Source organism: Biomphalaria glabrata, chromosome 1 (genome assembly GCF_947242115.1).
Source record: "Biomphalaria glabrata chromosome 1, xgBioGlab47.1, whole genome shotgun sequence".
Taxonomy (NCBI): Eukaryota; Metazoa; Mollusca; class Gastropoda; family Planorbidae; genus Biomphalaria; species Biomphalaria glabrata.
In genome coordinates, this window is record NC_074711.1 from 14,518,306 (window position 1) to 14,532,932 (window position 14,627).

The window sequence follows — 14,627 nt, forward strand, 5'->3', positions numbered from 1 at the left end:
ACAGTAGTGCAATTTTTTTAACTTGGCTTTTTCCTTGTTGAACTTAGACTCTATATAGCCTCTGAGTATTTTTGTAACAAATTTTATTAAGCAATGACACTATAAAACCACCCTAAGCTGGAGAATCCTTATGAGACGATGCCACCCTGGTAACGTATTAAGATTTGAAATACTTTTAAACAGTCAATGATAAAGTAGAGAAAATACCAAAAATGGACTAATTCTCTGCTTTCACATATCAAAAAAGAGAAGATAATGGTTTGCAAGTGTCTTAAAATATTTTTGACTCATTGTGAAATTTGGAAAATATCACACAATAAGGGGGAAAAAAAGAATGATTTTGCCAGCAGCTGAACTTTTAAAAACTATTTTGAACACAAACCTTCATCTGAAAGAATTCATTAACTAAGCAATCAAACAGTTAAAAGGCCAATTGATGAAATGAATATAGTGACATTGAAAGCTTCTTATGTAATTATTTGCAAACGACTTAAATTTCTTTATACAAGTCGACGAATCAATCCTAATGAAGCATTTTCATTTGTATATGCTCATAAATCCAAGAAAAACTTATTTTTGTGAAAACTGATAACCGCGTATCAATATTTGATGTTTGAAGGATTACTTTAAAGAGAAAGCAATCAAATATAATATCAATAGAAACGAATGGAGCACCTTTCATGGTTGAGTCTTACTGTGGATAGTTTACCTGGATTGTTAGTAATACCGTGAGTAATCCATCGAAAGCTAAAGATCTGAATGGTGGATTGCATAAATATCTTAAATTTGTTAGCACTGCATCAGTTAACCAAAGCAACTTGTACAGGTTAAATACAAAATTCTTGTTCAAATGTGGTCAGAAAGTGACGATAACTTTCAACAGTTGCTTCTTCACACTGAAGTTCGATGGTTGTCAAAAAGCTTTTGTTAGACAAGAAGATTTTTTTTCTTTTTGACATACTGTATCGTAGTTCTTGGATGTTAAAGATCTTATTTTAAAATGAATTTTAATCGAGAGGAAATCGGACATTGCCTATTTAACAGACTTGTTTCATACATTCTGTGAGATTAACTGTTAATTTACATGATGTGATTTTTGTTCGGTCTTCACATTGCAAGGTTAGAAATCAGTGAAAAGTACATTTGAATTTCATGAATCAGCGAATTGCAATATTAGCTAAGCAGGGGGTCTACTGAATATCGGAAAAAAATTGCAAGGGGTCTACGAGCCAAAAAAGTTTGGGAACCACTGGTCTATAGCATCTATAGATTTAGACACTACCATAGTCTATAGTAGTAGTTCTATAGAGTAATCAGTAAATACCAGAGTACTAGATCTAGGCTCTAGATCTAATCATAGATCTAGAGAATCTAGACTGACTATATATATACAGGTCTAGATCTCAACGAGATGGAATATTGCACTAACATATAGATTTTAAAAAAAAAATTTAGTTGCTGTTCTTGGCGGAAATTACGTATTGGTAACATCCTTATTGTTTGCATAGTTACGGTTTTGATGTTGGAAAAAATGGAAGAGGATTTGTAGAAGATATTTACCGCTACACTAAATAACATTTTAAAATGGCTACAGTAATGCACGGTAGAAGAAAAGGCCAGACAAAATGTAAGTCTCCAAAATGTATTTTTGACATAAAGCTAATAGCATTTAGATCTAGATCCAGATCAAATCAGATCTACTCTCTGCGCTAGCTGTACTACACTACGGCCTGTACTAGTGTCACTAGTAGTGATAGTGTAGCTCTATGACAGTTTAGTCAAGTCTAGTCTATTTACTATTATTAAAGTAATATAAAGTATAAAGACCAATATAGTCTATTCTCTATACTCAGTCTATAGTTATAGTTATAGAGTTAGCTGCTAGAGTGACAGTCTAGTTAACTCAGACTCTATATTATATAGTACTGACTCTAGTAATAACTCTTATTTAAGTCTTAAGTTATTACCATAACTGACTCTTACTCTATAGTTACGTCTAGTTAGTTAGTCTAGTGGTATAAAACTATTACTATACTAGTCTAGTAGTAGGCCTAGTAGAACTGACAGTTAATAGTAATGATCTAGATCTATGATAGGGTTAAGGGGAGGTATCCCTAGAGAAAATTGAGTTTTAGGTCTAGGATATCGATTTTTAACTAATAACATACATAAGTAGATCAATCATTTTTCTTTACATTACAATCATTTTTATTGCTTAAATCTGTGTCTAAAACATGTTTTTTAAATGTTTTTGTAAGGTCTATAAGACAAAATCTTAATAAAATTTATACTTTAAACTCATTTTTCTCAAAATGTTAGTTTTTGCACATGTCATTGTGCTTTACTAGGAATTTCTCCTAAACTACTTGATAGATTTTTAAGAAATTTGAAACACTTCTTAAGGACATCATTAACTTTACTCGTACAATGATTTTTTTTCAATAATTTATTTACTTTTTTTTTAAAAGAATTTTTAATTAATATTTATCCTGTTTTTTTTAAGGTCTAAAAAATACTAAAAATTCAAAAATTTGTAAAAAATTTAACATACTTAAATCTTTAATTCTAACGTTGTATCAATTTAGAGGATCCTTTTTTCTTATCTTTTAATTCAATTTCATGTATTTCTGATCAATAGTTTTTACAAAATTCAGACTTTTAATTTGTATACAATAAACAATATGGCCGCCGTTACCATGGCAACCATCATTCAAAAAACTTTTTTTTAGCATTATTTATTTTAGAATATCATTATATGTTACCATAATAAATTTCAAAGGCCTAGCTTCAGAAATAACAAAAATAAGATTTTCAGGGATACCTCCCCTTAAACTATAGCATATTTAATGATATTTAGACCATCTAGATATAATTATAATAAGTATAATAGTCAAGACAAGTATATATATATATATATATATATAGTCATTTGGTACGTCTGCAGAAAAATTAAATGTTTACAAATTAAATAATTCAAGGTATTAACAGTTACACCGTTTATACTGTTGTAGTTTATGCAGCATACTAATATTGTCTGCATACATGATACTCTTATAAATTTTTTTTAGCATTGGAGTTGTTTATGCCCATTGCCATTTACATAAGTAAATAGTAAAAAAAAAAAAAGTAATAATGCACTCCTATAGCATACATTTTTTTTGTGTGTGTATGTGTGTGTTTGTGATACATTAATAAAATATTTTTAAAGAAAGTCTTCGATCACCTCTAATATTTTATTAGAAACAAATCCCTAAAACTATTAAATACTGCTATAGAGGTCCAGATCAAACTTGTATATATGTGTGTGTTTGTAAAAAATAAATCCATAATCTAATTCCTCTCTGTGAAGTTTTGTATATGATGCAAAAAAAACAACTACACAATTACAATACTATTTAGTTGTAGTTGTTACCAATGCTAAATTCAGGAATTAACATAAATTTAATCAATAATTACTTAGTCCTAAACCAAGCATTGAAATTGACAGAGTTAATTTATTTCAATTCACAGAGAAACATTGAACTAGTAAGACTTTAAAACACAAACCCTTTTAAAACACATTCACTACAAAAAAATATCAAGATTTCAATAATAGTGAGTCTTAGTAATACATCAAACCCTAGATTTGAAGTTGTTTTGAAAGGGGAACTGTATAATATGGTCCTGAAATACATTTTTGAAAAATCTTTGAAAAATACTTCATTGATCAATGTATAGGTCTATTCAAAACTCATTTTGAAAAACTGAAAGTTTTTATATCAAAGAGCATCCAATACAATAGTAAAATTTATTTCTTTTATTAGTTTCAATGGTTTAGATTAGGTCATAGAGCCTACTCATAGAATACCTATAAGCATTTTTTTATCATTTATCAGTTAATTCAAGTAATTTGCTGTTTGTTGACAATTTGATTTTTATGATTCAGTTTACAAGCTAAAGAAAAACAAGAAAATTACAATAGGAAAACTGTGAGAGATTTTGAAATAATAGAAAAAATATAATAAACTATGTCAAGGACTTTATATAGATAGTCACTGTTGCCAAATAACTTGCTCTAGAGGGGATACATTTAGAAATTGGATTCAGCAGTACTAAAAGTGAAAAAAAATATTATTAGCATTTTAAAATTTATAGCTTATTAATACTTCCTTATTCTGTACACTGTAGACATCAAGATAAATGGACATGATAGTGGACAGATATTGAAATCAACCTTCGTATTGCCAAGACCAGTGCATCCTATAGCAGACTGTCTAAAAATGTCTGGAACAGACAAGGTATCACCACATACATAAAGCTAGGGGTCTATTGAGCTGTCATCCTCCCTACATTGCTCTATGCCTCAGAAATGTGGACAGTATATGGAAGACATACAAAAAAACTGAACCACTTCCACATGACATGTCTAAGAAAAATACTGAATGTTAAATAGCAAGAAAAAATACCAGATAATGAAGTTCTTCAAAGAGTGTGCCTGCAAAGCATCCACACAATCTCGATGCAGTTCCAGCTGCGATGGACAGGACACATCTGCAGAATGGCAGACCGCTGCATCCCTAAACAACTTCTGTATGACCTATTAAGGGAAGGAAAGCGCTCACAAGGTGGACACAGAAAACGCTTTAGGGACACCCTCAAAGCTTCTCTGAAAGCCTTCAGCATTGACCCAGCCACCTGGGAGACAGATAAGAACACATAACAGAACATCATGGTTTTGCGCTGTGAAAACTGGCGCATAAATTGCTGAGGACAAGAGAACAGCTCTGGCAGAAAAAAAAGCACCAGTTGGAATAACCTGCCCAGTGTGCAGCCGAACATTCCAGGCTCACATAGGTCTCACAAGCCACATGAGGAGGCACAAAACCCCAGTGCAAAGCCCTCACTGACTTGAAGATAAAAGTGGACATCATCAAACCTTGATGGACGAGCTATACATTGTACACTATCTACTTATAGATTTCCCATTATTTATGAAAAAAAAACAACATCTAGATTATCAGGCAATATAGTTATATATTTGTGATTAATGAATATCAAAATCTACTGTATATTATTAGAAATTTTTTTTTTAAACAGTTGGCTTTTTTTTTTTTTTGTCACTCTAGCAGCACTAATAGGTGTTTATTATATTTGTTTGTTCTTATTAAAATGCTAATATACTTGTTGATTTTTTAAAATATTATGAATGGTAGATACCTACCCAAATTTTTTTTTTTGCTTTAGTAATATTTTAAAATACATTTTTCACTTATTCTTTTACTAATATTCCCCCTTAAAACTAATAATTTTATATGTTTATGTCTTAACACAATGCCCTAAATTTTTTTTCACATCATGTCATTTGATAAAGGAAAAAATGTTCTTTATACTTATTTATTGTAAATACACTTTAAAGTATTTATTTCATATCAATTAATAAAACTACAATGTTGTTTTATAGCTGCCAACACAAAGATACTGCCGTCTAATTGCAATACAAATGCAGCACCAAGGGGAATGGTTTTACCCAATGGTACAGATCTAAGACAAGTTACAGTGTTAACAAAACAAGACTGGGAAAGAATAGAGAATGAGCTTAACTACAAACAAATCCAAGAGGAAATGATACGTAAAATGAGAGAGGAGAGAGAAGAACAAAAGAGAAAATCTAAGGAACTGATTAAAAACTGGGCAAATACAATTGCAGTAAGTAATATTTGACATTTTTATTTCATGCAAATAATGCTTATTCAGAAAATAATATCAAAATTGTAATTACAAAATAGAATCTTGCAATATTAAACATTTTTGTAAAGATGTAGCATATATTATTATTATTTGGTCTTTAACTTGGGTTGTAATAAAGGATAAATAAAATAATAGTGTTGTAATTACCATGAATACAATGGATTGATGATGTGGAGAAAAATCTACAACAGCTTGGGGTTTGGGTGTGGAGATGTAAGGCTCAGGAGAGATCTGAATGGAGGGATGTGCTGAGGCAGGCAAGAGCCCTCCATAGGCTGTAGCACCACTAGGATTGATGGATAGTGTTGTAAATGGAAATTATTTAATTCTTTTCTGTTTCAAAGTTTTTATTCCTTTTTTTTTAGTTGGTCTGTTTAGCACATGTTTTTTTTATTTAAAGAAACCTGGGGTAGAAAGAAGTTTCTGGTAAAAGAACATGTATATTCTTCCTCAAACCTCTAATACAGACTTTAAGGTAATGTCCACAGTCAACTTTAAAAACTCTTTTCATTGACTGAATTGATTAAAAAACTTGTTTTTTTTTAATGAAAGGGTCAAAGGCAAAGAAAACTCCAGGCTAGGCAAATCAGAGAAGAAAAAGAAGAGGCAGAGCGTAAGGAAATTGATATTGAAGAAGCTAAGATTCAGGCACAACTGCGCAGAGAGGCAATAGAAAAAGCCAAGACACAGCAGTACTATCAGACTGATCGAGTCAAGACCTTCCATGTAGGTATTTTTAAAAAGAGCTTTTTGCTCAAATACAAAGCTTAGCATTTTAAGTATAAACAGTGGTAAACTAATTTATTAATAACAAAGTGATTTAGAGTTTTCTAGATCAAAATATTAGGATCTCTCAAAATTACAGCTGCATATTTATTTGTAGTCATAAATTGTGACACTTGAAATTTCTAGATTTACCCACTAACATCCTTAGCATAGTAAAGTTTTCCTCCATAAATAAAATACTTACTTTATTGCAATCATGAATTCAATGTTTAAATTTCTGTATATACATACATTTCTATTTCTGAATCTTTTTCTGGAAAACTGTTGATTTTGCATTAATCAAAAAATAAATATTAAAGGCCTTTTTATTTGTAAAAGTATATTATCACTAGCATTACACACTGGCTATGCCAGTTGATTTGTTCCCAAGCTTTATATTGTTTATTATGGCCAGAACATCCTCATTTTTTTAAAAACTTTTTTTAGCAGAACACATTTTAACGATCCCTCAAGATACTTTTTAGCCTGTGATTTCTAGTATCTGTTACACTGAATTAAAACAGCCTGCTCTCTTTCTTTGAAACCTCCATTTTTATTTTTTCATCCTGCACATCATCATGTTATCTGACGTAGACTTTTGACTTGAATTGGAATGACCCATATTATAACAGTCCCTCCCTCGACACACATTGTTTTGGCTGTAAATTAAAGTATCATTTTTACTTTCTCTCCCCCCCCCCCCTTTTTTTTTTTATCCCTTCTGCCCCCCCCCCCAAAAAAAAATTCTATGTACAATTTCTGACTTTTCTTTGGCTTTTCTATTTAAAATCAAGATATTTAATATACTTTTTGTTGCCCCACCCCACCCCCGCTTTCAAAATTTTTAGCCTTTTTTTTTATTATACTGACACTCCTTTTTTTTTAGCATCCTCCAATAGATCCACCCATCCCCACACACTTTTCTGCTCTTCAATTCTGGATATAAACCTGTGGTTTGTTTTACTTTTTTTTCAGCCTTCAATCATAAGGCATGTATAGTATTAGACACCACACACCAACTGTTTCATATTGTTATTGTAAATTAGTCTTTATAATTTCTTTTAAAAGTTTTTCTATGACACACTGAAACATGATTTGATAAAAATGATTTTGTAGAGTGCACTGGTTCTCACTGAAGTTCTGAAAGAAAGGGAAGCTCAGCTCGAGTTAAAAAGATTGAAGGAGCAGGCTATGGGAGATCAGGACATCGAATACATGAAAATAGACAGGGAACTCTTTGAAAAGGGAATACTTGCAGACCAGGAAAAGGCCAGGCAGCGTTTAGAGCTTGCAGCTAAAACAAAAGACTTTCAGATTGCACAGTAAGTGAACTCATACAGCATTAATTCCAAAATAAATAAGTTTGTCTTGGTATCTTTTTTTTTTCTAAATAAAAGTAAACTTTCAGGATAAACGAGCACATGAAAGCTAGTGAGAAAGAAAAAGAGTTGGATTTGAGAGAAGCAGAGGAATTAAAGAAATTAGCAGTCCAATTCCAGATAGAGAAGGAGAGATTGGATAACATCAGGAGAGAAGAAAGGCTTGCCATGCTACAGGAGAACATGAAACAAATTCAAGATGTTGAGAAAATGAAAATTTTACAACAAAAGCAGGAAGAAGTAAGGCACAAAATATTTAAATTTATTTTCATTGTGTGACAGTTAAAATGTCGTTTGTAAAAGAACAACAAAACAACACTTTTTTTCTGGTATATATTTTAGTATGTTCAATAGCTAATCCTTCTGAAAAATGCTTTTTTTTTTGTAAGGAAGAAGATGAAGAGTGCAGAATCTTCGCTGCAGCAAAACGTAAAATGATGAAACTTAGAGTACAAAAGGAACAAGAAATTCATGAGTAAGCAAAAGTATTAACATCTTAGTTTTTAAATATTTCATTTAAATTGTAGTTTGTATAGTTCATGTGTCATCTATAAATAGTTTAAATGAGCTATAAATGTTAAAAATTACTTTATTTATAAGGTTTATTAACAGTTTACATGCATTTATACTAGTGCACTTAGTTTATCAATCAGCACGTTTTGAGGTTTGCAGTGGTGTCAAGCAGGGATGTGTGCTCACACCTACTCTGTTTGGCATATTCTTCTCCTGTCTACTGCATTATGCGTACAACGACATAAACGAAGGTGTGTTTCTCCATACAAGATCCTCTGGAAAACTATTTAATGTATCAAGGCTGCTGGCAAAAACTAAGGTTAGGAAGTTACTCATCAGGGAACTCCTGTATGCTGATGATGCAGCTATTGTGGCTGATTCTGATATTCAGCTACAGTCCCTGGTTGATAAACTATCTGCTGCTTGCCAGAAGTTCGGCTTAAACATCAGTCAAAGCAAGACTAAAGATACTTGTCCAAAACACAAACACTGCACCTCAAGTAAGCATTAAAGGTCAACCACGAGAAATTGTTGATCACTTTTGTTACCTTGGCTCCAACAACACTCTACTGGATAAAGACATTAACAACAGGATAGCCAAGGCAATAGCCACCATATCACGGTTGCAGAAAAGAGTCTGGGACAACATATTGCTGACTAACAGTACTAAAGCCCTAGTCTACCGGACCTGTGTGTTGAGCACCCCTTGCTGTACGGAAGTGAAACATGGTCAACCTACTCATGGCAGGAAAAAAAGCTAAATGTCTTCCACCTCCGATGCCTAAGGCGGATCTTTAAAATAAGGTGGCAAGATAAGATAACCAATGAGGAAGAGCTACGAAGAGCAGGGTGCTAGGACATCCGCTCTGTTATCAGCAGCAGATGCCTTGGCTGGCCTGGCCATGTTCGTAGAATGCCAGTAGGTCAACTTCCACAAGGACATTCTGTATGGCAATCTAATGGAAGGCAGGAGAGCCGCTGGTTGCCCACTTTTACATTATATAGATGTATGCAAACGCGACATGAAGTTCTTCAAAATCGACACTAGCAGCTGGGAAGAGGTGGCACTGGATAGATCCACATGGAGAGAGAGCATAAAGGAAGGGTCACGGATTGCAGATGTCATACACAACAGAAGCAGAAAGAAGGGTGAAAATGCAATGGCGCCTGGTGATGACATATGCCCAACCTGCCATCGCAGCTGTGTATCAAGGATTGGCCTCTTTAGTCACACAAGAAGTTACAAAGGGGAAAGATCATCTCTCGAGACGTAAAATGCCACAGACTTAGTTTATTTATTATAAATTAATACAGTTTAAATAAGCTTATTTGACAGTTGAACATTTGCATAGCAACACTATTTTACTTCCATCCCAGTGAGAAACAAGCTAATCTGGAGAAGATTCGTGAAAAATTAGCAGCACAGATGAAACAAAAAGTTAGTGATGAGGACACTAGAATACGCAGAGCAGCCGAGGAGGCAGAAATAAAAAGACTTGAAGAGGAAAGAGCAAAGGAAGAAAAACTTCTCAAAGAAATTAAATTACAAGCAGAACATAGAAAAAAACAAGTAAGCATAACTAACTATTCATTTAAAATTCTGTTCATAATGTTTAAATAAAGTTTTAGTGACCTTTTATGACTTTTCCTTATCTAATATCTAATAATTTACAGAGGTTTCTTGGGCACAACATGGCCTAAATTGTCCCGATGTGCCAAAAACTCAAAACTGAAACTCAGAGGTTTCTTTAAAAAAATCCTTAATGTCCTAAATATTGATTATATAATTACAATAATTCATTTCTATTACAGATTTTCAATGTTTTTTGTCTCATATAGATCAGTTATGTCTTTATATAAAGCTTGTAATGTTTTTATATGCAGAATAATTCACTGTTTTTGTAAAAAGCATTCTTATTTTAAAGCTTCTAGAAAAAGAAGAGAAAAAGAAACGTGATAAAATGGAGGAGCTTGAAATTCTGGAAATGCGAAGAGCAGCTGATGAACTCTTCCGCCAAAATGAAATGGAAAAAGCTATTCGTCGCAAACAGGAATCAGAAGCTCTGAAAAACTTTCATATTGATCAATATGTAAGTCGTTGATAAGCAATAAGATTACATTAAAATGGTAAATCACTTAGATATTGATTTGAGGACCTCAGGCAGAGGCGTAGTGAGCAAAACATGAACCCAGTGCAAGGTACTTTATTGAACATGACATAGAAATATAGGCAGCATGTGGCTAGGGCATTGTACCCCCTTTCCCCCCCCCCCTTCCACCTACACCTCTGGCCTCAGGTTCAAGACTTAGTGGAGGATAGATTTTCACTTTGTAATTATAGGATGTCCCTTTAGCTAGTTCTAAACATTTCTTATAAGTGCCTTAAAAAAGTAAGTAAAGTTCCCCTTTCAGACCTTGTGGTCTATAGGGCAGATGATGTAAAGGTCATCTGTTTCTGTGGCCTACGGTTAACAAGAGTATCATGTGGCCAGCACAACGACCAACTGCCTTTACTTTTCCCTAACTAATGTCAGGTACCCATTAGAGCTGGGTGGACTCAGAGGCACCCGAAGATCCCGAAATTAAAAATCCCAATCTTCACCAGGATTCGAACCCCGGTCCTGGGTTCAGAAGCTAAGCACTTTACCGCTAAACCACAGCGCCTCTTTATAAGTGCCTTACATTTGTTAAATTAAGTAAAGGTGATATGTTTTTTTGTGTTGACCTTCTACTAATGTGAATTTTTACCTCATCAACCTTACTAGGAAAAACAGGAAAAATAAAAATTCTGATTGTCTTAAACCAAGATATTTCTTACCTACATCTAAAAATCAAGGGAATGTGGGGTCAAGTAATAATAATCTGTTGTTTTTTTTTGTGTGACCACGTAACATTCTTGTCAACCATTAGCTTATGTTAATATGCTAATGTAGCATCAAACTGCTGACTGCTATATGGTATCAGAAATGCACTTACTCTTTTCATTCTGGAAGTAGTAATACTAAAAAATAATAAGAAGAATTTAATGATACTTCATTCAAACAATTGAACATGTTTACCAATACATGGCCAATGAACACTATTTTGATAAAATACATCCAAAACTGCCTTAACAAACTAAAGAAGCTATTGCATCATTAGCCACTGCTAATAAAAGCTAATGACGAATGAGATGATATTGTCCCTATTGATCTGTAGATCTCAAAGAGGCTTTACTTTTACTTAAGATTTTTCTTACAAATATTTCAATATTTTAAGAATGAAAGTGTCAACAAAGAAGAAGAAGCTAGAAGGACACAGCTTGCCCTGGATAAAGCCAATGTTGAACTCATGGAAAAAGAAGAATCTCAATTTCAGGAATATGCTCAAAGGGTAAATCCTAGAACTTAAGAAAATAATGATTATTAAAAAAGTATAAATAATATAATAAATAATTAGTAAACAATCTATATCTAGAAAGCTAATGTATTAAACCAGAGTCCTATCAAGTCCCCTAGTAATTAATATTATTCTGTATGGTTCTATTAAATGGTTGCCTGGCCAAGTGGTATGTGCTTCAGACTGTAATCACAATGGTCCCAAGTTCAAACCCTGCTAACTGCAATTTCCTGCCATCCTGCAGGAGATTTGGGTTAGGTCTTAATAATCTTCATTTTGAAGGAATGCCCAAACATATAAGTCAAATCAATCAGTATAATATGAAAAATAATTATATAAGTTGATTCTGTAAAGCTTAATCTACAAAAAGATAAAAGTTACAAATTCATGCAATGTTGCTACTTGTTTTCTAATTAGATTTTCTTTTCTGCCATTAGGTTATTGATCATTGCAAGAAGGGAGGACGAAATGTCTATCCTCTTGAGAAAGCAGCTAAAATAGGATCTGGAGGTGGATCGGGGCCAGTATTTTCAGGGAAAGTACGACCTAGTTATTTGGTGAATGATAAATCTGGGGTTCAGATGCCACACTACCAGAAAGAGTCCACAGAAGAAACTAAGTTGCAGATCAATGGCTGTAGCCCCAGCAAAAACAGACTAGGCTTTGTGTGGTAGACATCTTGAGCTGTAAGATAGTCAAATAGTCATCTGTATACCCTGGTTGTGATCATTGATGTATCACACAAAATAATAGTACCATTCTAAAACATGTATATTTAAATACTACAATTCACATTTGATATTCAATAATGTTTGACTAAACAGTTTTGCAATATCTTTATGGGTCAGTCTTATATTAAGAATGAAAACTAATATTTTCATATGTTTGTCTTAGCACATGCTTTGAAAGTGTACAAAATTCTGTCTATATTTATAGTCAGGATTTCAATTTCAAACAGAGTAAAACTAGTTAGGAAAAACAAAGACATTATTTGAGGTAATTCAAATGCGTACTCTATAGATATATATTAATTTCAAAGAAGTAAAATAGTTTTATATCATGTATTATTTATAAAATTTAAAGTCAGTTCAATCTTCAAAACATCAACCTTAATGTAATTTTAGCAAAACAATTAGCAAATGAAATTATTTGAAACTTATTTCTATTTGATTAGTTTGTCCATGTCAGAAACTATAAAGTATTTTAAAAGTTTGAGAAACTCATGTTCTGCTTAATTTTTTAAATACATTTTGTTATTATACCCAGAAAACTGTTCATTGCTTATAAATATCTGGATGTTTACATTTCTTATGATAAATAACCTTACACTCTTTGCTGAATGTCAGTTTTCTTCTGATAAATATCCCAACATGTTTTGTTATGATGGGGGGGTATTTTGTTTTTATAGCTGTGATACAGTATTAAATTGATTGTATGAAAGCTTTTGAATGCAGAGAATAAGTAGAGCTTTAAAATGATTAAACAAGTTACTGTGATATTTTTTTTTACTTCATATCTTTCTATCAAGTATACAAAAATACTTAACTTAACTGATCATCTCAGTCATCAAAAAGATATTAAAGAGACATTGGGAAAAAAAATATTTAAAGATCTTTTTTGTAGGGAGTTCAGAACTGATGAAATAAATTTGATTTACCTAGCACTATAAAACTTTCTTAGTTTGTCCTCTGTACACTTTAGATCATCGGGACAAATTAAAATTTATATTTTTTAAACTATCAACTTGTTTTATTGACTATCAACTATTTTAAATTTAGAGGTTTAAAAAATCTCAAAACACTGACAAAATGTTTTGCTATAATTTTCAAATTAATCTTACTTAATGCCAGCACCATTAAAACATTTCTAATTACCTGTAGATGGATGTAAAATGTTTAATAAGTTGACTTGTTTTGTAACACTCAACAATCACTCAAAATATTAACATTTAAAAATCTGAATACAATGTAATTGTAATAAAATGCCTGGAACTCATGAATTGTTGATTTAAAAAAAAACAAAATTTAGTTTTCAAAACCTATTAAACATCAACTTATAACTAATGAAAAAAAATTTTCTTTGTGGAAATAAAGCTAAGGATGTTATTGATATGTAACGTGAGTTTTTTAAAATTATTCTTGTCTGTAGAAGTTCTAAACCTGAGAAAAAAATGTTATGGTCTTTTGGTCAAATAAAAAGATTGATTTAATTTTTTTAATTTAGTCATAGAAGCTTTTTTTTTTCATACTTAGAAAGTCATTTAATTAAAGTCTTTAAACACCTCATCATATCAATAAAATTAGTCATACATAGATACAGACAAAAGATCTTTTGCCACACTAGGCATTTGTAGTTTTTTTTTTCCATTCATTGTCAGACAGATGATGTGCTAATCTTGAAACATAATCTTATGGTCAGACTCAACTTTTTTTTCAGACATAGCCTCTGCTAATCTTGCAACATAAATAAAGGCTTTGTCAGACATCAGTATCTGCTTAATCTTGCAGATAAGTAAAGGCAAACAGTCAAACACTTTTTTAAATAATGAAATTTAATAACCAACAATAATTTATAAACATTGATACATGAAGGCAATGTTTGGATCAAAAGTTTGAATAAAATATAAGCTTTTCAACCTAAGTCATCAGCAGTTAGCATTCAAGGCACACAAAAGTGCATAATATGTATGCATGTATGTAATTATTGCAAAGGTATAAATATAAGTTTATTTAAGATAATGAACGTAAAAGATCTAGTTAGGGTTGCAAAATTTAAAAAAAAATCTTTTTGACATAAAAAAAATATTGTGAAAACATTACCACAGAGAAAAAAGCTTTAACACAGCAAACATGGGGTATTACATAA

At 31.9% G+C, this 14,627-nt stretch overlaps 1 protein-coding gene across 1 annotated transcript; it reads left to right on the forward strand.

Moving 5' to 3' along the window:
- The first annotated feature begins 1,467 nt into the window (after positions 1 to 1,467).
- On the forward strand, positions 1,468 to 13,501 carry LOC106060460 (cilia- and flagella- associated protein 210-like). Its single transcript, XM_013218349.2, has 10 exons — positions 1,468 to 1,627; positions 5,441 to 5,685; positions 6,280 to 6,453; positions 7,609 to 7,814; positions 7,901 to 8,111; positions 8,261 to 8,346; positions 9,762 to 9,954; positions 10,310 to 10,474; positions 11,643 to 11,756; positions 12,200 to 13,501. Exons 1-10 carry the CDS (start codon positions 1,585 to 1,587, stop codon positions 12,434 to 12,436), a joined length of 1,674 nt encoding a protein of 557 aa, XP_013073803.2. The 5' UTR covers positions 1,468 to 1,584; the 3' UTR covers positions 12,437 to 13,501.
- Positions 13,502 to 14,627: the final 1,126 nt, after the last annotated feature.